Source organism: Gouania willdenowi, unplaced genomic scaffold (assembly GCF_900634775.1).
Source record: "Gouania willdenowi unplaced genomic scaffold, fGouWil2.1 scaffold_373_arrow_ctg1, whole genome shotgun sequence".
Classification (NCBI taxonomy): domain Eukaryota; kingdom Metazoa; phylum Chordata; class Actinopteri; order Blenniiformes; family Gobiesocidae; genus Gouania; species Gouania willdenowi.
This window is the reverse complement of record NW_021145134.1, coordinates 52342-79308: the sequence shown is the minus strand read 5'-3', so window position 1 is coordinate 79308 and position 26967 is coordinate 52342. Positions and strand designations below refer to the sequence as shown.

Below are 26967 nucleotides of genomic sequence, written 5' to 3'. Positions count from 1 at the left end.
TCGATATGCTCGCGCTAAGTATAGATTTAAATATATATATATATTTAATTTTTTTTTTCCAAAACCTTTTCTGCTTTTTCACTAAAATGTGCAGGTAGGTCTTCACAGAAATGTTGTCACTGTTTGTTGAAGGAACCAATATATTGTTTACTGGAATATTGCACGATAATGGTGTCACTGGTAAGAAAGACCCTATTTTTTGTTTACAGAAAGCACTATTGGAGATATTTATTCGTTTACATTAGTATGTTGACACTTCTTTACAGAAATGTTGTAATAAAATTTGTATTTTTTCACTGATTTATTATTTTTTTTTCTTGTTATGTCATAGATTATTGTAGATTGATTTTTGATTTTTATCGTGAGATAATCGTTATCGTGAGCTTTGTATCGTATTGTGAGGTACCCAGAGGTTCCCACCCCTAGTTTTTAACAATAGTAGCAATTCTACATTTTCTGGCAGCAATTGAGCCTTTTTTCGACATGCGATATATCGTACCATCCTTACAATGTGTACATTTCCACTACAGGTACCCTTTAGGTTACAGTAGCACAGTTTAACGTCTCTTTAATTAGGTTATAAACTCATGTACAACTACAACCTGTTGTACATGAGTCGGTCAGTGTACGTTTGTGGTCATTAAATTTTCCGTTCAGAAATCGAGAAACAAAAAAGGAGTAGTTAATTGATTTTTGCTTTCAGATTGAAATTCAAGCCATATTTCTTCATCAGGGTCAAGAAGCCAAACCAAAAAAAACAGAAATACCAGAGGACAAAAACAAAAACAAAAGGTTTGTTTTCATTATGGTGAGACCGGAAGTTGTTCTTTTCAAGATAAGAGCACATATATGAGGGCGCTGCTGTTTTTCTGGCGCCAAAATAAATGAATTATGGAAAAACGAGGCGTGTCATCTACAGAAATTGCTGCAAAAATATTACATGAAAGTGGGAGTGGCAGTTTTTTGCAAGACGTGAGGAGATTTTGCACAGAAAATGGTTTAATCTGACTCGCTGATATATGTGCAATATATTTATAGCGATTTCTGCTGATGGCAAACATTGTTTTGCCATTTCAAAAATGATTTTGGAGTACGGTTCCAAAGACATTTTAAACAACAGGCTAAATATAGAGATAATTCATATATGGGCGTCCTCATATGTGCTCTTATTTTGAAAAGAACAACTTCCGGTCTCACCATAATATAAAAACAGGCATTTTTTTTGTTTGTTGTATTTCTGTTTTTTGGTTGTAGAAACCAACATTTAAAATCAACCACTTTTTAAAAGTTTGTTTATCCATTCTTGACCCTGATGAAGAATTATGCCTTGAATTCGAAAAAACGGAAATAAATGAATAAATGATATGAACTAAAGTTGACCTCAGACTGAGAGTACATTACAATATGCCATTTGTGCTTTTCAACCCAGGCTGAGGGGAAGATGCGACTGCGCTGCTTAAACAGTAGAAGTTTAAATCAATGAATTCTAATGATCACTGGTCCTTTGTGACAAACCAGACCCTCTGACTCACTCTGTTGCTGTGTGTTGTGCGTCTGTTCCTATACTGGTTCATCAAGAGGAATTGAAAAGCCCACATGTGGAAGTGAAAGTGTGAGGCCTGTATGTCAGTAGTCTTTAGCTGTCTGGAAAATATTTCCACTTGTTCGTCATCTGTACCCACTTTGTGAAAAGTGCGGTCAATGATTGCTGATTTCTATCCCAGTCTGTCCCAGTTTTTGGTAACAACTTATTATCGATGCATAATTAAAAAGGTTCGGGGTCGCAGACAGTGGTGCTCACGCCGCAGCCTACAGAACCGAAAGCTGTCGTGCTGTGATGCATCATGGACCGCTACGACTTGGTTATAACCGGACACCCACCCGACAGAGTGAACCAGTTCCTCCACCATATCCACCCAAAGTTCCCAGCTGACAAAGAGACGTATCATGCCAGCAAAGATTTTAAACCGGAAACTCGACTAATGTATCCCGAGCTAATCCACTGGGCTAACGCTAAGGACCAAGTTAAAAAAAAAATCACCACCAATTTGCTTATGGAAGGCTAAAAGCTAACACGTCATCCCTTTGAAATACATGTTAGCATAAAACTAGCGTCACTGTAACCATCAATCCTGACTTGCAAAACACAATATTTGTAGTTATGTTTAACGTGTTCACAAGACAAAGCTAGCCCCATCAGACAATATTGAAACCATTTAGATTATTTTTAATGTGGTGAAACGTCAAAATAAACAATATGAGACTGATTAAATCATGAAGTTTTAACTGGTTTCATTTTAGCAAAACAGAGTGATATTTAGCAACCATAACTTTATGTGGATGGGTTGGGTTTTTTCTTTTTTCTTACGAATTTTATATTTTGATCGCGCTTCAAGATGACTTTTGTTGTAATTTGCGCTATATAAAGAGTCGAAATTGAAATTCTGTAACCCTTTATCAGATCTAAAATAAACAAGATTCAGATTTTCATGTGCTATTTTTTTTTTTTTTTTTTTAAAGAATTTAGTTATTACTGAGAGGGAAAAAAATGAGCTGCATATAGTAACACGAACAGAGTGACTGACATGCACAAATGCAGTATGCAGTTTAAAATTGCAGCCCATGAAGAACAGCTCTGAGTCAGCAATTTTATCTTTTTTTCAATGTGTGAATGCGATTACTGAAGCGGATTCTAGTATTGATTTATTCAATTTCATTTGTGTTTGTAGGGCACCTGTTTACACTGTCGGGGGAAAAATAAATGTATTAGGGCCCGAGCATCAACCAACACCAACAATAGGACCCTATTGCAATGCACTTTGTTTTATTATTATTACCTCCACCAGAGCGCAGAGTGGAAGGTTATGTTTTACCCTGCGTCTGTCTGTCTGTCTGTCTGTCTGTCTGTCTGTCTGTTAGCAAGATAACTTGTATGATTATGAACAGATTTGGATGAAATTTTCAGCAAATGTTAATAATAGGTCAAGGAACAGGTGATTACATTCTGGTGACGTTCTGGATTACCAAAAAATGAGAAAATACCAAAAATATAGGAAAATAGGAGCTGTACCTGAGTGGCTTATGGGTAATGTAGTATTGGTAGGGAAGTGCATTGTGTGTATGACCCGCCCGGTAGTCGTGCTGTACTTGGTGGAGGTCTGCGCTCTCCGAGTGCTAATCCGGATTGTCTCCGCACTGGATAGCGGGCAGCGACACGCCAAGGTCATGTATCAATATTTCGCTGTGGATTGTAGTACAGAGTTTGGATCTTTTCCCTTCTCCCGTGAGGATATCAGTTTTTGTGGGAATTTTTCTGGATTTGTGGTGGACCGTCGAAGATTTAGCTGTTGCGTGCGGCGCAATTTCAAAGGAGATGTGAGTTACTCTATGTTGTCATCTTGTGTGTTTTTAGGTGAATTTGTCATTTTAATGATCCTTTAGTGTTTTTGTTTTTTTGTTGTGCTTTTGCATATTTTGTTGTGCTTTTGCATATTTTGTTGTACTTTTGTGTATTTATGTATTTATATCGTCATTTTTCTGTGTATATGTTGTCGTCTTGGGTGTGTTTTGAGTGAATTTGTCTTTTTAATGGCCCTTTAGTGTGTTGTTGTTGTTGTTGGGTTTTTTTCATATTTTTCTGTAATTTGTGTGTATTTTTCTCAGAATATAAAGATTAAACACTTATTATGAGTGAATCTAATAGTGAATCTAAATTCAATGTAGGACTACAACATAGGGTGGAAATCACAATAAGTGAGAAATGAGCTGCTTGGCGAGTGCTTTTCAATTGTTTTTTATTATTATTAGGGCCCGAGCACCAACCCTATTGTAAAGCACTTTGTTTTTATTAATAACCCAACCATGTCCCACCATCACTACCGGGGCTGAGGTGCATGTTACGGCTGACTCCAGGGCCGTAGCAGAGGTGGCCAGGGCCCACCTCCGAGCCCAAAGCCCCCCGGCCCCCCTTCCTCCATTTCACCCCCTGTTGTCACCAGACCATGCCCCATGGTTACCACAACTACCATTGCGACAATGACAGAGCCAACAGGGGATTGGTCAATAACATTGAACCTTTATAGATTGAAATATTCCTCTTAGCAGCCTGTTCACTTGGATGATGTGCTACACTTGTGGAAGTTATTAAGAGTTTGTAAAATTAATTAGAGCAGCTTTCATTTATATGCCATTAAAATGAGTTATGGTTTAACCCAACCTTCATTCATAGTCATAGCGCCACCTTTTGGTAAAAGGAAATCATTGGCATTATATTTGCACTGAACATTGCAGGAAAGTTTATAATATAATCCATTAAAATGGTCAGCTACGTCTCAACACTTTAAAATTTCTGCCGCACCCCGACATGCAACACACCTCAACGTGTGCCACGTCCCTACATGCGTGTGGTTGCGAGGGCGCGCTCAACGCTGCTTGCAGCTTAAATTTTTCCATACATCTTATTTTAATTTATTTAGAAACTGTATATACTTCTGTTTGTAATTCATTGTTTTTAAGGTTTGGTTTTGTGTAATATTTACAGGCTGTTAAGAGCTAAAAAAAAAACCTGTAGTTTCCTTACATCTGTCTTCTTTTTTCAGTAATAGCTCCATTTCTTCTTCCCCCCCAATAATTTTAAAAATGCCCCAATTTTTTTTTTTTAAATGGGGCTAAAATTGCCTCCATAATATTTTCTTGATTTTATACCCTTGTCTTAGTATGGTTGTAGCAATTACACAGACATGTGGCACGACCTATAATGCAAAACTATTGACTATGATGAAACTGTAAATTTACTATTTGAATATCAGCAGCTGAACTACTGACGCTTTAAATCTTATATCGTCTTAATTGTGGTCATTTTTAAATTCTGCCGCTTTTTTGATGTGTACGACCAGTTTCCTCTTTTCTCAACAAACGCCTACTTCCTCCCACAGACTTTCTCTGCTCTCTCTTGGCGGTTCTGTCGCCTGAGGTGAAGCGCTGCACAAACTGCTGCGAACTTTGAGTCTGAAGCTTGTGATGCTGAAAGAACACCACTCGTAGGTAGATTGTCAGAGTGAAGGTGCTCCGTCCATCTCCACAGAGCAAAGAAGCAGATTGGTGGTTCTTGTTGGTTGTCGTTTCTTCTGGGTGAGTCCTTGGGTCTTTGACACATTTCCTTCACTCTTTTTTTTTTTTGTCATGCTACACAGGATGTCGAAGGCCTCAGGGTGTGACTGTATCTGCTTCCCTGCTTCCCTTTCCTCTCCTGCGTGTCACTGCTAAATATTGGGTTTATATGATTGCAGTCTGGAAGGTCAAATAGCTTTTAATGTCTACTCTAGATCGCAGCCATACAATTATATTTTCAGCTCAGACAAATTTTTAAAATAAGGTCCGAAACCTGGCCTGACTTTTTCAATGTTCATTTTATATACAGTAGCTGAAGCAAACTCCAATACCTAGAGTACATTTTCTTTTTTTTTTTTTATTCTTTTAAAAAAAATATTCCTCATGTTGTAGGGCTTTAAAAGGGTAAAACCTGAAGTGAAGTTTTTTAAAGTAACAGAACTCACCTCAAAGTACCTTAAAATGCTAGATGCATTAAAAAAAAAATAGTTGTTTCTTTTTGCTGCATTAAAAAACAGTTAGAGATCTCACATGTATACAATTTCCAAATTTTGGCGATTTTTTTTTTTTTAACACTCAAAAAGCTGCTGCGTAGTTCATACCTACTAAAACGTGCAGTTTTTTCTGGTAGTTGTAAATTTCGTGGAGCAGAGAAAAATGTTTCATCTGTCTTCAACAAAGGGCAGCATTGTTTTGTGGGCGCTCGAAGCCACTATGGAGTGTTGCGTTCAAGGTCTGTCAGGGTGTCCTATGAGGTGCTTTAACTCCTGCTTCGGCAGTAATTATAGTTTATATTCTTACTACGTTTTCGATGCAAGGTCAAATATTGTGTGATGGTTTGTGGGAATAGAAAATGTGAGTGTTGGTAGACAGATTTTTAAAATGGCTAAAAGGAAGCCTTTGGCTTTACTGATAAATCTACTGCATCATAAAAAGTAATTACTTGGCACTAAGAATCCTTCTTTCCTAAACTCATCATGGATTAGTTGAATGCCTTTGGGGCTAATTTTGTTTAGCATGTTTTTTTTTTTTTCTCCGCCTTTGGCAAGTATTTTGGTCTCCTGGTTTGTCTAAAAGTCCCAGCGTTGTGATTACCAGTGTTTGCAGAATGCCGTCCGAGTGCCTCTAATTGTTTCTGACTCACTTGTTTGCCTCCGTTTGTTGGCATTGCTCTGCTTCCAACATCACTTCGTCTGTGTTTGTACCTTGTTTGACCAAACAATGAAGATTGTCTCATTTATCTGCGTGTGCAGGTTCCTACTCTTAGACACACAGATCAGAAAGCGCTACATGAGACGCGCAGGTTTGACAGGATTTCCTGGTTGCAGTGTTGAGGGAACACTTCTGAGACTCGTGAGATAAACCCTCAAATTAAATACCGTCGTGTGTGATCGCTTTAAGTCTTGATTTCTTGATTCTGGATTTGAATCGGCTTAATTCAGGATTTCCAGTTGGCGTAAGGTTTTGCATGTTGAGTTGAAAGGAAGGCACTTCCTCTTTCTTCTAAGTCTTGACACCGTTAGTCTAAACTCTGACCCCAGCCGTTCCTCTTCTCTCTTTGTCATTTTCCTGTGATTGTAGCCAATTGTTCAGCCCTTTGTTTTTTTTTCTTCATTCACTTTCCATGCATTCTGAAGTGCTTTTCTGTGGATAAAATTCAATATTTTTCATACATTATTGACACTCGAAGCATCGATGTAAAAAAAAAAAAAAAAAAAAAAAAAAAAGTGTCACCAAATGACATTAAACACACATTCTAGGTAGAAATCATAGATATTTAAACATAACATCTAATGAGATCAAGTTATGGATGAATCGTTGTTTGTAGAAAATAAATAAGTAAATAAATCAAAATTCTTGAATAATATTCTTGCAACATTTAGCTCAGAAAGATTAAGACTGTCACAGAATGTAATCCTCCTGTGTTGTACATTTTCAAAACTTTTATTTCTAACTCAATTATTACAAAATTCATACAAAGGAATCATCCGCCTGAATGTTGGGACTTTCAAAATTGAAAATGCACATCAAACTTGATCATTTAATGCTTTTATGTGAGGTTTAAAACCTGAGATAATATGAAACTTATGTCAAACATAGACATATTTCTTGATGGTTTTGATTTAAATTCAGTTTCTGTCCTTACTGACAATTAATTCTGTGTAAATTAGAAAATAATTGTATACTGTACATTAGTACATATTAGAAGAGAGAGATTTATACAATGACCAATAGATGTTTAGTGCATAACATAGCTCCATCATTTATTTATTTATTTCTGGGGGAAAATAAGGAAATGAAGAAATGTAATACTTTTAGAAATTCTGTTAATTGCGTGTTGCTGCAATTAGTCTTTCTCAATTTTCATTGCAGGCCTGTGATTTTTTGCTTTAGTAAACTAATAAACACTCATAGAGTAATGGCTGAGAATATATAATGTTTTTTTTTTCTTATTATTTTTAATTTCATGTGTGAAAAAAAATATACAATTGTGATTACACTCATTCATTCCTTCAAAAAATGTCTGGCCCTTTTCAAGTGATAGTGGCGCTGTAGCCCTTGGTGAACACTAGTTTGACACCCCTGCTTGAGCTTTTAGATGTGTAGATTTATGCGGCGCTGGCACACTAGGTGTAATATGATCACCCTGTGGCTACCGTGTGTGGGTGGTAAAGGAGTCATGCTCCGAGCGACAATAACTATCCCTATGATGTGCTTTGTAGCCTTTGTCTAACCCAAAGATAGAGTTTTTTTTTTTTTTTTTTTTGAAGACGTATACGCACATTGGCCTTTGTAAAGGCATCAGATGAAGAACTAGAAAGAGTTTGTTTGAAATCCATCCCACACCAAAGCCAACACAGACACTGACGAAAAAAAAAAGCAAAGATGCCCATGTCTACATTTTTCGCACATGCTAAATCATTTAATATGTTCACATGCCCATATAAAAATGCTCAAAAAAGCAGACAAATGACCCCAGTTGTGTGAGGATTCATTTTGTGCTGCGTAGACACAGATTTAACGGAGGACTGACCTTTTCCTGCTGCTTGTCTCGCGTCACTGCAGTAAAAACAGTTTAGATTTTTAAGTGTATTCTTTTTCTGCCTTTACAGTATTTATTATCTCCAAAGCTAAAGGTTCATTAATGGCAGCAGGGTTTGTTATAGCTGGACTGTAGCTTATTTTAGACAAATTATAGGCTTGGACTTTCTGTTCATGTCATTTTCTGAAGGAAGGAAGGTTTATAATGATGCATCTTATTATTTTTTAGAAAGTTTTTTTTTATTTCCTGTGAGGAAAGCTGTGGTAGAGGAAAATTGGCTAATATTCCACTCCAAATGTGCGTATGCTAAATTTTGTTGTAATAAATCAATTTATCTTAAATCCTTTTCTATCCATAAGTATAACAGTGGTAGAATGGGATTTTTCAGGGATGTAATTAGGGGATTGCTGTGCTGAACTGCGCAAACTGTGCCAGCAGGAATAAAAACACACGAAAAAGATAAAGGAGAGAAAAAAAAAAACGTATTGAATATTTTAAGTGAGCAGTACGTTTCAGTCACAACTAGAAAACTGCTTACTCAGCCCCTGCTTTTAATTTATGAAGAGTGACCACAATATTTGGCTGAAAAGGACTCACTTAAATCATTTATAGAAAGAAATACTTCAGTTCTTTTATTGAATTTGTTAAAAATGGTTAAAGAATCAGCACGTCTTTCACTTTTAAATGCTAAAATAGTGAAAAACATGTTTTCTTTGTGACTCAAAGAACTTTTAGTTTTTTTTTATTTATTTATTAGTCTTGGATAAGAATAGTCACAATTTTCAATCAAAATTACATTTTGAGAACCACTGCCCTAAAACATTCATGGGTTTACTATATTCTATTGCAGGAAAAAAAAAAAAAAATATTTCATGGCAGACCATAAATGAAATCACTTTAATTTACACTATGAAAGTAGTGTTGTTTGTATTGAGATAACATGACACAAGTTTATAATACCACAGTTATGATATAGCCCTTAAATCATTTAATTTAATTTTTATTTATTTGTTTTTTTCAAGCAGGGACAAGAAAAAAAAAAATAAAGAAACAAAATAACTGTGTACAAGAAAACTCAAACAGAGAAAAAACAACCAGAGATATTCAAAATAATATATACTGTAAGATCCATGTACAGCTATAATTGCAAAATTATGTTATGACTTATTTAATCCCACCTCAATTTCTTAATCATACCATTTTCCTCATATTGTTTTTTACTTTTATTGTTATTTCTGTATTCCTTTATTTTCTGTATTCTGTGAGCAGGTTTGAGTCCCCAAAAAAGTGCTATATACAATTGATGTATTATTAGTACTAAACAGAATAGGAAATAAGCAAAAAACCTACTAACTAATAACAGTAACTTAAGATATATACGAATACAATGCGAAATATCATTATCATAATGACGAAAACCAAAAATCATATTTCAATATATTTTCTCAAAATGGTAAAAGATGATGTAAGTTAATTAATTAATTTATATTCAGAACTAGTCACTGTTGCAAAATGTCCAGCCTGGCCACCAACCAGTCTGGCCCACCACCATGCTCTTCCGGGGCAGGAAGATCCGAGAGCAGCTCCCCCGACCTAAAAAAAACCCGCCCCACCAATATGTCTTTGATCTTCTTTCTCACTTCAGTCTCTTGTGTCTTTGGATCTCACACCATCACCCGTCTCCCTCCTCCTGCCATGTATGACCCTCACATTACACATAAATTATGTAGGTGAAACCCAGCACTGCCCAACAAATCAAAGGTCTCCACTAACGCTCTGTTTCTGCTCCCCTCGCCCTTTCTCTCTGCTTTATTGATGGTTTTGTTCCATAATTTCAACCTCTGGCAGTGGCTCAGATCCCTGCTCCCTGAGGGTGATGGGAGATTTAGTTTTCCTCCACTTTTAAAGCAGATGCTGAGTTATTGCCGCCATAACTCAGCATCTGAAGCTTCTACATTTACAGCGGCTAGGTGAGTATTCATGGTTGGATTAATTTCACTCATACACATTCATAGCTGGGCAGTGGTGGGCTCAGTGTTAAGGAACCAGCTTGTAACCGAAGGGTGGCCAGTTCAAATCCCATGTGGGCCTTACACTTTATGTATGTAGTACATGTATGACAATAAACATGAATTACTATTACTTACTATGCTGCTTTGGAGCCTATAGATAGACAAGCTGTTTGATGGTTTTGGCAGAGTGCTGTTACTTATATAACAAAAACAATATTTTCCAGCAAAATGAATGTATAACCTTTATTCAAGCCTCGTTAAGATTTTGGAAAAGCTGTCGTTCTGCTCTGACTTGTGTTTTTTTTTTATTTTGAAATCTGCATGACAAACTTGGCAGAGGCCTATTCATTCTCAAATACAGAAGAGACGATGCATAAAACGAGGAAACATGAGGATGCAAGTAGAAAAAACAGACAGCTTTCTACAAGTAAGATTGATAGAGTGCAGCTCTGTGTACATTTGACATGCTGGACTCTGAGAGAGCGAAATGTACACACAGTAACTTACAGTGAACCATATCCGACTGCAGTAAATCACAAACATGACACTGACATGATGAGACCTGACAGTCGCCAGCTTGACAGCAAGATCCAATTTACAGCCGAAAGAGGCTGCAAACCGATGAATGAGTAACTGATAGGGAGTGGATCCACATACCTTAAGGCTATAGTAATTACTTATGATGATTTGGGCACATGGAAAGCAGCTTTTGAAAGTGGTTTTCAATCTCTGCGAAAAAAAAATCTACTAAGTTTCAGCTTCTTTTTTCTCTAAGGGATGAGCTTTGACTGGCAGCGATCAGATGTAGTGTGTGTGCGTGCGTGCGTGCATGTGTGTGTGTGTGTGTGTGTGTGTACAGGCTTCCAATCAATATGCCTCAAGGCTGCTCATCTACGAGTCTTCTGATGTAGGAAGATGACGAGATGCTGGGAAACACACGCACGTACAAATACATGATTCACTCCCTCAATCTTTACTGGAATAACTTCACCAAATCCTCAGAGGAATAGGCTCGTGTTTTCAATGTCTTATATTGTGTTTTTTTATTTGTACAGATCTTAACCAGCCCTTGATACACTCTGCTTGAGCTGTAACTATCAATCACTAACGCAGGAGGCTTGGTTAATTTCGTTTATGTATAAGTTTGCAACTAAAACACATGACAATCATGGAAAATTCCATGACCACAAGTCAAACCAAATCCTGGACAAGTGAGCACTGATAAGAGACGTCAGCGTTTCAAATCGAACTGACCTTTATAAGTTTCTGGCTCGCTTTTGGGGGAAAGCTTTGAGATGGTTTTTCCAATGGAAGGTTTGTTTATGGTTTTATTTTGTGACGTTAAATTGTCCGAGGCAGTGATGTGGTATAGGTATTGGGATGTTTCTCTTATTTGATCTGTAAAAGTCCATCATTGGATTGTCAGACAGAGAAGTCAAGTCCATTCCTCTCTAAAGTTCAGTGTTGTGTGATTTACACAACTGTGTCCAATACTTCATACTTTTACACATTGCTTTTGAATTTCACTGAAGGACAGGGATGTCCCACTGCTTTTGTTTTTTGTCCACTGAACTGTGACGAACTGCCTGAACGGGAATTCAGTTTCAGACATTTTATTACAATATTACGATTACTGAAAAGTCCTTTTGTTTGACAAGAGTTAAGTTTTATAGCTTTCTTTTGCTTTTTTGTATGTGTATCTACAAGGATGAGGAGAATCACCATTAACGGCCTTTAAAACTCATTATTCTGTTGAACTATTCAGGGACGTTGAAACGGCCGTTCCCCAGTGGACCTCGAGGCAGCTGAGAGTGTTGAAGTGTGTTAGAGAGCTTTATATTTCAACCATAACTTTCAAGTATGTTGACATTTTTTAATTATTGAGTTCAGCACTTTTACCGTCTTGAAGGGATACATAGCCCTTTATAAAGACGGCCCAACTGAAAGACTCTTTGTGTAACCTTTGCTAGTTGGAATGTGAGGTGATTTAGAAGCTATATGCAATAAAAACGTTGAACGCACAAATTCTGATCTCCATGTTCAGCTGAGTTCAGTGGCAGCACGTTGAAATACTGATGACCGTCATAATAGATTTTTTGTTGAAAAAACTCGATTAGGCGATATATCGCGATATTTAGTCGCGCGATTCTCGGATCGATTCAAAATCCATCCATATTGATTTATTTTTTTTAATTTTTATTTAACCAGGAAAGTCTTTTCCACTGCAGGAGACATTGTAACTGCACAAATAAATGCGCTGAAACCTGGGTATGTTGACCAGCTTGTGTGTTTTCAGTAAAATCTAAAAAGAAAGTACTTACTTTCTGTATTTATTTGTTGTTCTTGGCATATACCTCAGTTAAGTTGCACTAAAGCCATGTTGCACTAAAGTCAAAGTTGGTTTAAAAGCCACAGGTAGATTGTTTGTTATTTTTTATTTTAAGTTGATGGCACATGGCATGTTAAAGCCAATGTTTTGAGTGTAAAATATGCCAATAAAATATATTTCATACATAACGTTCTCATGAAGGTGTACACATTTACAGATTAGTTGTTTTGTAAGTCATATATACGAAAAAAAAATTGCAATAATTGCATTATACTTTAATATCGGGATATATCGTATCGTATCGGGATATGAATTGTATTGCCAGATGGCAGGCTATACACACCCCTAATATTTTCTACCCCCGACTTTACTGATTAGGTGCTCCAACATCAGGTTGTGTTCCAAGTCACTTGTTCAAGTAGGAGGTGGGAAAAATCCAGAGTTCCGAATTGCTCGGAATTATACTTGGTCATTATTAGTGAAGATGTAATAGGTTATCCATATGTTTTATTATAGTTATTAATCTGCTTCAGTTTTACTCCTACTACTTCCACATTTTTCAACCAATTTCAACAAGTTTGGTGTCAAAACTTGCAGATAATTTCTGGCATTTATGCTATGTATTTGCTTTTTTCTAACTCTTCAACTTTTTAAACTATACAACTTTATATTTTTTTTAATTTTCCCATCCATATCAGACATTTTCAAAATCTTGAACTTGCAACTTTGAACTCTGCTCACTATCAGCTAATTCCTTCAACCCATTACCCACCCGGCTAATGTTAATGCTAGGTAATGTTAAAACTAGGCTAAATCTAGCTAATGCTAATGCTAGACTAATGCAGTGTTCAACGACGCGGGTAAGCACCTGCATCCTCACTTGCATTTTCTTCAGGAAATGCAAACATTCTAGTTTGAATTGTTATTTATGCTCATTTGTTTTGGTTGTTTTTGTGATGCCTGCGACATTATGTTTTCCCAGATGTTTGTGCGCATCCATCTGTGCCTGCCTCGCTTTTCACTCTCTTTGCATCTGATTCACCACCTTTGTTTTGGAATGAGGACCAGAAGCAATATCAGTGTGTGAGATTGTCCAAAGAAACGGCAGTATGTGAAGCAGAGAGAGATATCGTCTGAACTGAATACACAGAACACCATCACATGACAAGAGAAAGTCTCTCAAAAGTGTTTAATGTACGTTACCAAGTCAGTCCACTCTTCAATAGACGCACTTATCCATCTGTCGGATGCGACTCAAAGCAAAGTGGAATGACTCATTTCTGTAGAGTTGTGACTTGAGTGTAGCACGCAGTTTGGAGAGAAAACGCATCCCCGTTTGAAGCCATTGATGCATCAGCTGCCATAGCAACCGGCCGTTGGATAAAGACTGTGTGGATTATTATGGGGTGACTCACGCACAACAGCTGGTCTTGTTACGTATAGTATGTTTGGATTAATACGTGATCAACAAATGTGCACATGCATGAAGACGGCTCACAGACGGCAAATGAATAACGTGTCGTGTCTCTGCATATGCTTTCTTTGACTCTTTACTGTTTTTAATCTCATTATGCAGATTGTATATAATAACACACTTTACATCCTGGTCAGTGGTGGTTGTCTCGTACTAGGAATTGGTAAGCACCAGTTAAATATGCATTATAGATTTAAATTAAATACTGTATGTAACGAGGCTCCTCACCAGGACCGAGGATGATCCAAGCCCTTTCTAGACAGCCTCTAAGGGTAAGTTATTGATGTATTCCTCCATTAGTTTTTGGGATATCATGATACGTTCTCCACTTGATAACTCTGCACTAATGGCTTTCATTAGGCCACCTGCAGGCACAAGATATTAGTTTTGCTTAACTGCTGTTACATGGTTTAGGCAGTGATTTGGCATTTGTTCCCTGTGAGGCATCAGAGTGACTTTTCTTCTAAAACTGAGTTCAATCTGGATAGTTGCACCTCAGGTTTTCTTTAATGCACTCCCAGGAGTCCTATAACATGAGCCAGTAAGTAATTACTCAGGGGCTCGATTGGGTTGTAAATTGCTTGTAGGAAATGTGTGCTTCCCAATTAATCTGTGTACAATGCACAGATCTATTCCTGTTCTAACCGAGTTGTGCTAACCTTTGTAACAAATTCATTAAACATGAACTAAAAATGTAAGAGTGACTGCCCTCTATGGTTGAAACTGCTTTTACGATCATATTTAGCTATTGGCTTAGATGGAGGCCTATGATGTTTTGGTGGCTTCTTACATCACAAACCAGCCCCGTTGGCTCCACCCCCTCCTAAAGAAACTAGAACTTGTCGATTCTGCAACCTGTGACTTGAATTGTAGTGACTGGACGTGTCTTAGCTGCTATGGAAGCCCCGCCCATAATCAAGGGATTCATTTATTATTTATTTTTGATTTCCAGCCTAAAAACTCAGGGTTTAGTTACAGAAAAGAAGATGACTAAATGTCAAATGAAGTAAGTTTGTGGTGTGGATTTTTTATACACAAACTCACATCACATTCTACAAGCTCTATCTACCTTCATAGAATAACAGCATGAAAAACTGAGTGTTTCAAAGAACTTTCTCAATGAGTTGCTTTAATACTCAAATTAAGATACTTTCATATGACTTAACCCCTGACTTTGGAGTGCTCTATGCTATGTGCAAAGACGGCAAACTAAATAGATCGAAATGTTGCATTAAAATAATGTTGAACTGAATCATAAAACTTGTGTTAACAATTTGCTGGCATTTTTTTTGCAATTGTTCCCGTTTTGTAGAAGTGAAATGATAAAGTTTCACTATGGCAACATTATTGCTGTGGTTCACCAAGAGGCGTTACCACCACCATTAAAGTTGCCAAGCACATGAGTTGACTGACAACAAAGCTATTGAATCTTGTGATAAAATCTTTATTTCAGTGATTCCCAAACAGGGTGCCCACGGATCCTTAAAAAGTCATAAAAGGCTTAAATTCATGAATCTATAAATACGGCTTTAATTATCATTAAAATGTCTTAAATCAATTATTTTTTTAAATGTATTAAAATATGGGAAATTGTAAATTTTACAAAAATTACCTGTTCAAAAAGATTTTTCTTAATGGCTTTTTCGTAATGGTTTTTATTTTTTGTTTTTTGTTGTTGTTTCATAGATTTCTGGCTATTTTTGTAGTCAATTTGTGTTTTTGAAGTGATTTTTATTATTTCTTTGTGTATTTTACTGTCATTTTGTGTATTTTTGTGTTTATTGTCAGTTGCACGTTTGCACCAGACATGAGAAAAAAATCACCGTAACCCTTTGTAATCGATGTGATGTTTTTCTCCCCCCAATTATGTTTACTGTGAAGTTGGTCTTACATTTAATTCCAAATATCAATAAAAAAAAAAGTCTTAAAAGTTCTTGAATTTAATTTGACTAAAGCTCTAGGAACCCTGCCAAAGTGTCAGGTTGGGGCCCCCTGGTGGGCTGTGGGGGATTTTTTTTTTAACCCTTTTTGAAGATTTTAGATTTTTGAGATATTGGAGTTGACGAGACGTTCTTTAGTTTGAGAATGTGTGATTTACAAACACTGTCACAGATATTTGACGTTTTCTCATATTGATTGCTGTTCGATGGTTTGGGACCTGCCAACAATAACTTTTGTCTTTGCTCGTCTTGACTCATGTCCTTCCCTCTTCTGTTGTTGACCTACAGATTTTGATGAGCCAGCTCCAGGACCAGTGACAGCGGTGTGAGGAGGACGCACACACCTTTCTCACCACACTGCAGCCATGCCGCCACCAGCAGACATCGTCAAGGTGGCCATTGAGTGGCCGGGAGCGTTCCCCAAATTAATGGAGATAGACCAGGTAATGCAAAAAGCACACTTTCCCTAGATAGGCAGGCTTTTTATCTTGTAATCTGTGTTTCAGATTTTCTCACCCTAATGTTGTCAGAACACAGTGCAACACAATAAATCTGTAGTGTATAAATAAAGAAGTGTGTGTGTGTGTGTGTGCAGAGGATTTGATCAATGCATGACGCAGCTCTTGCCTTTGCAACATTTAATTAGCCTCAAGGAAGTCCCTTTAATTATGAAGACCAACAGGATCACAGCTTGGACGCAGCTTGAAAGACCATCCCCTGAATTGAGTGAGTTAAACTGTGGCTGAAAATTAATCAAGAACATATAGCAGCTGCACAGCAATGGTTAGGACAATTTTTGGCCAAACGAGACAGCCGCTGTTAGCATCTAAAGGCAGATTTCAAACAGCTGTCAAAAATTAAATTATAAGGCAAAAATCCCAAAATGCACAAGCAGCATCTAGAGTAGACAGCATGGACATGTTGGTCATTTGTTTTTGACAATGATTTATTGGCTCCATAAATGGAAAAACTGATGTTTAAAAATTCAATTTTTGCATAGACTCCAATTGTTTGCATAAAAACTAAACTAAAATGCTGTTAGAAAAAAAAAAAAAAAAAAAAAAAAAAAAAAATTCAGTTTTTGAGTTGAAATGATCATATTTCCTGAACATCATCTACCACAAAAATCTGTAATTTTTTTGGATGAACATTTTTAGCAAAAATTTGCAAGTGCACTGTGATTGATGCACTGTAGGCTGAATTATTAAAAAGATTTGTGTTGGACAGTCTGATGATGCGCCTTAGCAAGTTTGGTGTCAATTGAGAAAAAATTGTGAAAGGAGATTGGTTTGATAAGTTTCTAAAAAAAATTAAACAGGGATGGACTTAATAATATGCAATAGGTTTAACAGTACAAATACTTCTTTGGTTTTGGCAGCTACATTCTGGTGAAAGTTGCAAATCTGTTGCACATATGGTTGATTTGTTGTGAATTTTACAATTTTTGACGTTTAAAGACTTGCTGTAGCATAGGGCTGCACGCTTATAGCCAAAATGATAATCACGATTATTTTGATCAATATTGTAGTCACAATTATTATCAGAATTATTTATCATATTAGGGAAACATCTGTTTTATTGCATTACATTTAAACAGCTTTAAAATGGAATTAAAATTTAAAGATATTTTAAAAAATAATCCCAAAAATGTAAAATGTACCAAAGGCTAATGGAATAAATACACTATTTATTACAGGATGTAGACGATTAGGTTAATTTAATCGTGGCAACCAAAATCGTGATCACGATTAAAATTCTATTAATTGTACAGCCCCACTGTAGGGCCACCTTTAGGACTATTGGCCACCTTTAGGACTATTGGCCACCTTTAGGACTATTGGCCACCTTTAGGACTATTGGTCACCTTTAGAACTATTGGCCATGTTTAGGACTATTGGACACCTATAGGACTATTGGCCAAGTTTAGGACTATTAGTCCTAAACGTCCTAAAAGTTGGCCACGTTTAGGACTGTTGGCCATGTTTAGGACTGTTGGCCACGTTTAGGACTATTGGCCACCTGTAGGACTGTTGGCCACGTTTAGGACTATTGGCCACCTGTAGGACTATTTGTCACGTTTAGAACTATTGGCCACGTTTTGGGCTATTGGCCACGTTTAGGGCTATTGGCCACGTTTAGAACTATTGGCCACATTTAGGACTATTGGCCACCTTTAGGGCTATTGGCCACCTTTAGGGCTATTGGCCACCTTTAGGGCTATTGGCCACGTTTAGAACTATTGGCCACATTTAGGACTATTGGCCACCTTTAGGGCTATTGGCCACCTTTAGGGCTATTGGCCACCTTTAGGGCTATTGGCCACCTTTAGGGCGATTGGCCACCTTTAGGGCTATTGGCCACCTTTAGGGCTATTGGCCACCTTTAGGGCTATTGGCCACCTTTAGGACTATTGGCCACGTTTAGGACTATTGGCCACGTTTAGGGCTATTGGCCACGTTTAGGGCTATTGGCCACGTTTAGGGCTATTGGCCACCTTCAGGGCTATTGGCCACCTTCAGGGCTATTGGCCACCTTTAGGGCTATTGGCCACCTTTAGGGCTATTGGCCACCTTTAGGGCTATTGGCCACCTTTAGGGCTATTGGCCACCTTTAGGGCTATTGGCCACCTTTAGGGCTATTGGCCACCTTTAGGGCTATTGGCCACCTTTAGGGCTATTGGCCACCTTTAGGGCGATTGGCCACCTTTAGGGCTATTGGCCACCTTTAGGGCTATTGGCCACCTTTAGGGCTATTGGCCACCTTTAGGGCTATTGGCCACCTTTAGGGCTATTGGCCACCTTTAGGACTATTGGCCACGTTTAGGACTATTGGCCACGTTTAGGGCTATTGGCCACGTTTAGGGCTATTGGCCACCTTTAGGACTATTGGCCACCTTTAGGACTATTGGCCACCTTTAGGACTATTGGCCACATTTAGGACTATTGGCCACATTTAGGACTATTGGCCCCAAGCTGGCTTGGGAGTGGACCTTTGTGCAAAATGTGTTTATTTCTTGTGCATGGGAAGTCTGAAGAAGAGTGGGGGAAAAAGAAAGAAAGAGATGAGACAAACTTGCAGGGTTACGTTAGGTTTGTAACTTGCAAATTAATTTCCTAATGTCAAAACTCACGTTTTAAAGGCTGTGTGGCTGAGTGATTCTCTCAGAATTTCTGAAAGCACTTCACTTTACCACTGCAGCACTATTAAAGGTGTGTAATTGCACTTCCAATAGACCTAGAAAGTTGTTAGTCTTCTCTGGAGAAATAACCCAACTGTGCTGCATCGTTTCCTGATGAATCTCTCTATGAATTTTTAATTATACAGTCGTCTACTAGAAATGCTGTTCCTTTCAAACCAGCACAACTTTAACTTGTCAGTTAAAGTTGTTTTGTTTTTTAGCTCTTTTTTTACGAATAGTAATGAGATATGTGATCACATCTACTGAACACATGCAAATTCTCATCTATTTCACCTGTAGAGGTATCAAAGGTCTAGAGGTTGCTTAGTTTAGCATCAGAAAAACTGCAACCATAGTAAAGTTAAAGCTGTGTACAAGACACAAGGTAGACAGACTGCAAAGAGTTCTCCCACACAAAAATCAACGTTTCACGCTGGCCTGCACAAAAAGGACGACAATACAGGAACCTGATGGTAACACACTGAGTTCCTGGAAAACATGATGTTTTTTGTGTTCTGTTTGATTCTCTGGTACTTCACAAAATGCTTTCATCTGATGAAAATGACCACTTCAATTTTTCAAAGCATTTCTTCCCTTTTTTCTTACCCAAGGTAATTATCAGGTTAAAATACATGCACGCTGTTCAATTAATTGTTTTAGGAGCAAAATTCATGATTTCTGGTGGCTGGATTTGGAATAGATTGTCAATGCTCAGGGTTTATTTTTTAATTGTGGCGGTTTTGACTTATTTTTTTTATTTTTTAAATAAGCTTCTTTGATCCTGACCATGGAGTGACAAGTGACATTTGGGACGTGCCTGTGTACAGCTCGCATCCATTACAAGTCTGCACGTAAAGGTCACGTTGTATGTCAGCAGACTGTTAACAAAATGACAGAAATATAATAATTAGGCCCAACAATGACTAACTCATGTGTGCACTGTTGTGTGTGTGTGTGTGTGTGTGATTCAATAAACAGTGTGCATGTCTGTGTGTGCGCGTGTGTCACAGATGGGCTAATGATTGTACAAGCTATGAGTCACCGTGGCAACAAAAGCTCTGATTGCCCTTCTCAATGGATGAAGCAACGAGTAAAGCAGTGAACTACAAATAACATGTGTTCCTGCATGCGCTGCAAGGTGTTTGAAACAAAGGGTTAAATGTAGATTTTTTTTTTTTTTTACTTATTTTTTTTTGGGGGGGTGGGTATTTTTTGTTGTAATGAGCCCCTATTATCAGAGCTAAAGAAACCTGAATTAAAAATGGCCTCTGAGTTTACTTTAGTCGCCTTTTTGTCTTGACTTCCCAAAAAACCCTCCTCCAATTTCCTTAAAATCTCTCTTCTCTCTCTGTGTGTGTCTTTCAGTCATTACATTTCTTCTCTTTTCCTTGTTCTTCATTTTCACCCTCCCCATTCCTCATCCTGTTAGAACAACTTGCCCCTTTCTCCCTCGTCCTGCATCGTCTAACTCCAACACCCCCCACCCTTACCCTGCATCTGCACTTAACAATAGCCCCTGCAGCAGCATATGGCTGCGTGAGTCATGCAAGACTGTGTGTGAATCTATCTGCATATTTGTCACTTATTTGTGTGCACTTTTTTTATGATCTATTCATGTAGATATGTGTGGTTTAGGTTTTGGGTGTTGTTTTTTTTTTTTTTTTTTTTTCATGCATGTTTTTACACACATCTGCATCTGGGGAAGGTTGACTTATTATTGTCTGTTTGTGGTTTGTCTGCTGAAACTGCAGCATTTTCTGCATTTCTCAAACCCCTTCTGTGTGTGTGCCGCTGGCACTAAACACCAATGTTTGTGTAAGCACACTGGGGTAAGGACAGAGTACACGCTCATTATGTGTTGCAGCTTAAAATTGTCAGAATCGAGAGATGGAGAGGAATGAGATTGTGTGTTTTCTGATAAGATGCTGCTGCAGATTAGAGATGACAGTTTGAAAGGCTTCTTTCTCTTCAAAGAAGAAAGGTGAAGTTAAACGCACACAAAAGCTTGTTCAAAGATGTGGGTTTTCTTTTTAACACGTTACATTTTTTAAGTGACTGGCAATAATTAGACCAGCGATTCTCAACTGGTGGGTTGGGACCCAAAACCTGTACTGGGCGGGTCGCGGATAGCTGTTAATAAATAAATGAACACTCAATGCCGCTCATGTTGGACTCTTATTTTGAAAGAGACTTTTCTTTTGACAGGCATGTTGTGTAATGCATGTTGCACAGGAAAATATATAGATGTATGTTTTTTAAAAAGATTATTAATGTGTGTTTTTAACAGCTATTTTTGAAAAACTAAATTTGGCGTGGTGAATTCTAAAAAAAAAATATATGCGTTGCAATTTTACTGTGTCCCTAAAGGGACACGGGTATTTTTTTTTTTTTTATTGTGCTCTCACGTAAAGGTTCCACACGCTCACGTAAAAGTTCTGTGTGAAACTAATGCGTGACTGCGTAAAAGTTCTCGTAAGGAGTTAATCGTGTTAGATGATCTTGTAAAGCTTTATTTTAGCCTTAGGATTAGGATTAGGGTAAACAATTACCTATATGTGCTCGTTTACGCAATACTATTATCACGTGCTCGCGTGTAACTTTTACGTGAGCACGCAATAAAAAAAAAAAAAAAATATATATATATAATATATTATATATATATATATATATATATATATATCCATGTCCCTTTAGGGGCTCCGTATTGGGTCCCAGTATGAGACCAGTTGAGAATCCCTCAACTAGACTATAACTAAAATAGTCCGGACTCCTGATGATCCAAATTTGACTAAAGCTAAATCAAAATGGGTTGTCAAAATTAACACTGGGTATAAAAGCCAAATATTTTGAGATTTGAGTGTTTGTGTGGGAGCACAAATCCACAGAAAGGGTTGGTGACAGATTTATAAACTGTAATTATTTTTGTTTAAGTTAGAAATCCAATTTAAGGAAAATGAAAAGAAAATGAATCATTTCGGCAAAGGGAAGAGATGGTGTTACAGTTGGTTTTTAAAGCAAAGAGGAGCACATTTGTAGTTGGTGGCAACATTTCACATTCACACACTTGCACTTTGTGCCCATACTTGTACTTCTATACACGATGGTGTTCTCGTGACCACATCCTGTCTCCACATCCTATCCAAATAACGATTTTAAATGTCATTTTCTGCCAACCGTATTTGCAACCTTTGAGCGTGCTTGTAAACAAATCAAAGAGAAGATCATAACCTGTTTTTAAAAAAAAATAAAGAAAAGATTTTTTTTATCACGTACATGTGGTTACACTTGTCACCAACACTTATGTCAGGTACAAGGGTTGCTTGGCTGCTTAATGGATGATACTGAGTAAGAGGAAGAAGGTTGTGATACGAGAGGTGAGAGATCATCAAAACACTGAATAAGAAATGTGTAAATGAGACATCGGAGGTGAGCTTAGAAAGGAAATTAAGGGCGGCATTGAGGAAATTCTAGTTTTTAGATGGATTTAGTTGATTTTAGGCTTAAATACATTACACTTTTGTTAAGTTTTTAATGGTAAAACTGCTTATAGTTGTTCATGACTAGTTTATTTTCCAAAGGTTTTCTGTCACTTAAATGTTGAGTGTGTGATCCCTAAAACACTAAATTAATATCTCAGAAATGTGGAACATTGGAATGGTTTTCAAACCTTTGAATATTAATGGAATGTGTGATATTTTCTGAATGGTTTTTAGATTTTATTGATGGAACCCACAGATGCTGTATCTTGGAATTCTGCACTTTTTCCCCCCCCGAGAGCCTGGAAAAGACAGCAGTGGCGTGCGAGTAGTCATTAAGTTAACACCGACTGGCACTGCGTAATGCACATGCACAAAAGACACACTCCTTATACAGTACATTTCTCACTTCTTCCTCCTCACATGCTCATATTTTTCTCCCATCGCTTTTTTTTTTTTACCGTCATCAGCTCCCTCCTGTTCTTTGTGGCTACATCCACTCGCGTCCGTCCCTTTATCTTCTTCAATTTGCCTCTTTCCCACTTTCTCTTCTCTTCTTTTTTTTTGTTCTCCTAACAGCCCACTCTTCTTTAATCCCCTCCCTCCCTTTCTTCTCTTGTCATGAAGGCCCACCATCCTGCCACCATTCTCTTCTGTCTGTAAATCATTCCCACAGTTTCTCTCCGTGCTCAGCCTGATCCCCCGAGTCACAGCAATGCATCATGATTTATCCACAATTACGAGGCAAAGCAGACCAAAAAAAAAAAAAAACCTTTTTAGCACACTATTGTGATTTACGACATTTTTTTTTTTTTTTTTTTCAAGTAAACCTTTTGGTCATTAAAATGTAACAGCTGTCGGTGATTGAGGGATGTTTTTCTCCATCCCCCAAGTTGTTGCACAACGTTTCTGACAGCGGTTACATGTGAAGTGGTATTGATTGAAGATTTTGCAGCAGCAGTGGTGGTGGGTAGGGGGGGGGGGGTTACTGATTCTGAACAAACAGCCTCACCTTGTGTCAGTCTCACTGTATGAAGTTATCACAGCCATGCAAATATATTTCATCTCTCTATTCACAGAAAAAACCTCTCTCTGCCATCATTAAAGAAGTGTGCGAGGGGTAAGTCAGCGTTTCCACGTTTACTATTTACACCATTTTTAGTAGCACTAGTGCAGTGGTGATTTTTTATTTATTTATTTTTTCTTGTTATCTGGTGCATACAGGTGGTCCTTGGGGAGCCATGAAAACTTTGCTCTGCAGATTGCTGATTCCACAAATTTCTACATCACAGAAAAGGTTTGGTTGCAGAATCCAACCTTTAACTCATCTCAGTGTTGGGGTTAAATTATAATTGTAATTGTGTAGTTAATAAATAATTACAATTATGTTATAATTATATTATAATTGTTTTTTTTTTTTTTTAAATATATTGCTGTTGTAATCACAATTCAATTGTAATTGAGTTTAGATCATTGACTTTGTAATTGTAATTGCCATGAAAATTCTAAAACTAATTGTAATTTAACGCAAAACTGGGGAACCATGTTACAGTTCTACTGTATGTGCAGTTCTACACATATGTACTGTATGTGTGTGTTTCAGATCAAGCTTTCCCACATTTTACCATTTAAAAAAATAAATAAATGAATAAATCGAGGGGTAAACTGACACAAAAAAGGTTCAGATGCCCGTTCTTAAAATATTAAAACCTATATTTTTATCGATTAGGAAGCTTAACAAGGTAACCAATAGAAATTAGATGATAGATATTTGTTATTAGTGTATTTTACAGCTGATTTAAGACCCATTATCATAAGAGATGCTAACAGAAAGCTAACACAAGAGGAAGGTTAACTTTTTTTAGATTATTTATTTCAGGCTCAGTACTTGTGATTCATTGTAATTGAACTTTAGTAATTGAGAACGCAATTGTAATTGACTTTCTGAGGATTAAAACTAATTGTAATTTAATTGTAATTGGAAAAAAATGCTGGCCGCTGTTATTGTAATTGAACATTGGTAATTGGAAATGTAATTGTAACTGAAAAATGTAATTGACCCCAACCCTGAAAACCTTAAAAAGGAGTTAGAAAAATTTCCCTCTTTACCTATTTCCTAATTTACCTATTCCTTGTCCCATTTTTGCCCTTTTGTGACACTTTTTTTCAGACTTTAGCTATACCCTTTGGCAATAAATATCCCTTTTTCATCTTTTTTGACACTTTAATCCAAATTTTGTCCTTTCTTTATTTATTTTTTGCCACTTTTCATCCAAATAACTGACTTTTGTGCAATAAAATACCACTTTTTTTCCCTTTTTCACTATTGTTTACCACATTTTGCTCAGCAATGCTACCCTTTGCCATTACATACCACCTGGTTCCTCTTTATTTGCCCATTTTTTGGCCACTTGACTCATTTGAGTCACTTTACACAGCCTTGACAGTAACAGCAGAAAATGACCTTCATATGTACACTCATGTCGTTGTTTATCACGGCATTCGTCAACAGAATCGCAATGACATCAAGAACGGTTCAATCCTGCGCCTCACCACCTCTCCTGTGAGTACATCTGGAAACATCTGCTCATCCATCATCTCAGTTGAGCTTTTTTTTTCTTTCTGCATCTATATGTTGTACTTAATTGCGCATACACCCGTCCCGTCTCCTCAGTACCAGACTGCAGTTCAGCTTCATGAACGCATCCAGTCCTCCAGCATGGATGCCAAGCTGGAGGCCTTGAAGGATCTGGCCAATGCCTCTCGAGACATCACTTTTGCACAGGAGTTCATCAACCTGGATGGCATCTCGCTGCTCACACAGATGGTGGAGAGTGGGACGGAGTAAGTCTTTCTGCTGTCAATGTGATTAAGATAAAAAAAAAAAACATGGGAGCGGTTCAGATTTCTTTAAATATTACACAAGCTTATTTTTAATTTAATGCTTGACACATCAAAGCCAATTTCAGCTGTTTTTGCTACAAATATGAAATTTGGAGGCAGTAACCTGAGGCTGCTCTCCAATCAATGCCTTCCTGAGCATTCATGAGGCGCTAATTCATCTCTGAAGTGAGTGACAGTGAAAGTGTTGATGCCATTGCACTGTGCAGGCTGATCATTACAGTTGACTGAGCTGCTTGTCCATATACAGTATATATACACCTCAGGCAATGGCCTTCTTCCTGATAGATGCATCTGCCGTCAAGCACTTCACTCTATTTGAATTTGGTCACAGATAAAGGTTTCCTGGTGGGTAACTGCTGCACTCGTGTGGAAAAGGGTGAGGGCGGCGTTCATCTGAGCTAGTAGCTACAAATGGAGGCGTAATAATTATTTTTCATTCTGATCTCGTTTTTCTAAAACTAGGAAGGTTAATGTTTTTCTAATAGTAGTTACAAAAAGAATGTAAGCACATAGCAATGTTTGTCAAATTGATTACAAATAATAAGTAATGCTCCTTCCCACACTGCCTGATTTCATGCTGCTGAAATAAAAGAAATGCTGCTAAAGAAATGATTAATTAGAAATTACAAAAAATGTTTACTATCCTTTTGATGTTGCTCAGTATCCTGGTAGAGAGCCTAACTGATCCTCATTAGCACTGGCTGTACTTTTCTCACCTTCATCAGCTTGACTTATTGTAAACTGCTTAGCTTTCACTTTCAGTCATAATGCTGAATGAAAGAAATGGCTTCTTAGGAGTTTGCATGCTCTCTTTAAGCAGACTGTATCATCTTACAGCCTTGGAACTCATTTAGCTTTATGGTTCAACGTCAAGGTATTCGCTAAGGGTGGGACGATATACAATCGATGGTAACGCATGATTGCAAAGTGGAGTGGGGTTTGATATTCTATATATGTATATATATATGTATAATCTTGGAAAATAATAATTTTCATATTTTATATTGGGGTTGCGTATGTTAGTTTTGAAGTTAAAAAATAAAATATCTGTTATACAAAGTTCAAGAACATATAGGAATATTTATTTGAATAATGTCATGATGACATGATTAGGTTCTAATTTTAGACTGGCATAAAGTTCAGTCTCTGTATTTGCGTTTTATTTGCACTGTCACTTTTTGCTCTTTAAGTAGGTAAAATTTGTGTTATTTATGTCATTGTTTATTTTATATTCTATTGAGTTGAAAAGTTCATACCCAGAGTATTTAGTTGGGTCTTTTTCCAACAAATATTTGTTTTTTGGTCTTTATTTCCTGTCCAAAAATATTGTCTCGTATAGTTATCGTGTCCCACTTTGTCTTTGGATCCTTGTGGAATCTAGTGTGAATATATTTTAGCATTTAGCTTTGCACCAACAGAGCAAATAGACACATTAATACAATATGAACCTTTTTCAACCCATTTAAACATTTTCAACCTTAATGCTAATGCAAATGTACAGC

General features: G+C 37.3%; 1 protein-coding gene across 1 annotated transcript in view; it reads left to right on the top strand.

Moving 5' to 3' along the window:
• Positions 1-4953: 4953 nt before the first annotated feature.
• Positions 4954-26967, top strand: part of LOC114460017 (engulfment and cell motility protein 1) — a 66146-nt gene continuing 44132 nt past the window's right edge. Inside the window, exons 1-6 of the mRNA XM_028442059.1 lie at positions 4954-5130; positions 16196-16350; positions 23641-23681; positions 23786-23858; positions 25074-25124; positions 25236-25405. Of these exons, the coding sequence (XP_028297860.1) occupies positions 16273-16350; positions 23641-23681; positions 23786-23858; positions 25074-25124; positions 25236-25405 (413 nt within the window). The 5' untranslated portion in view covers positions 4954-5130; positions 16196-16272. The remainder of the gene's footprint in view (positions 5131-16195; positions 16351-23640; positions 23682-23785; positions 23859-25073; positions 25125-25235; positions 25406-26967) is intronic.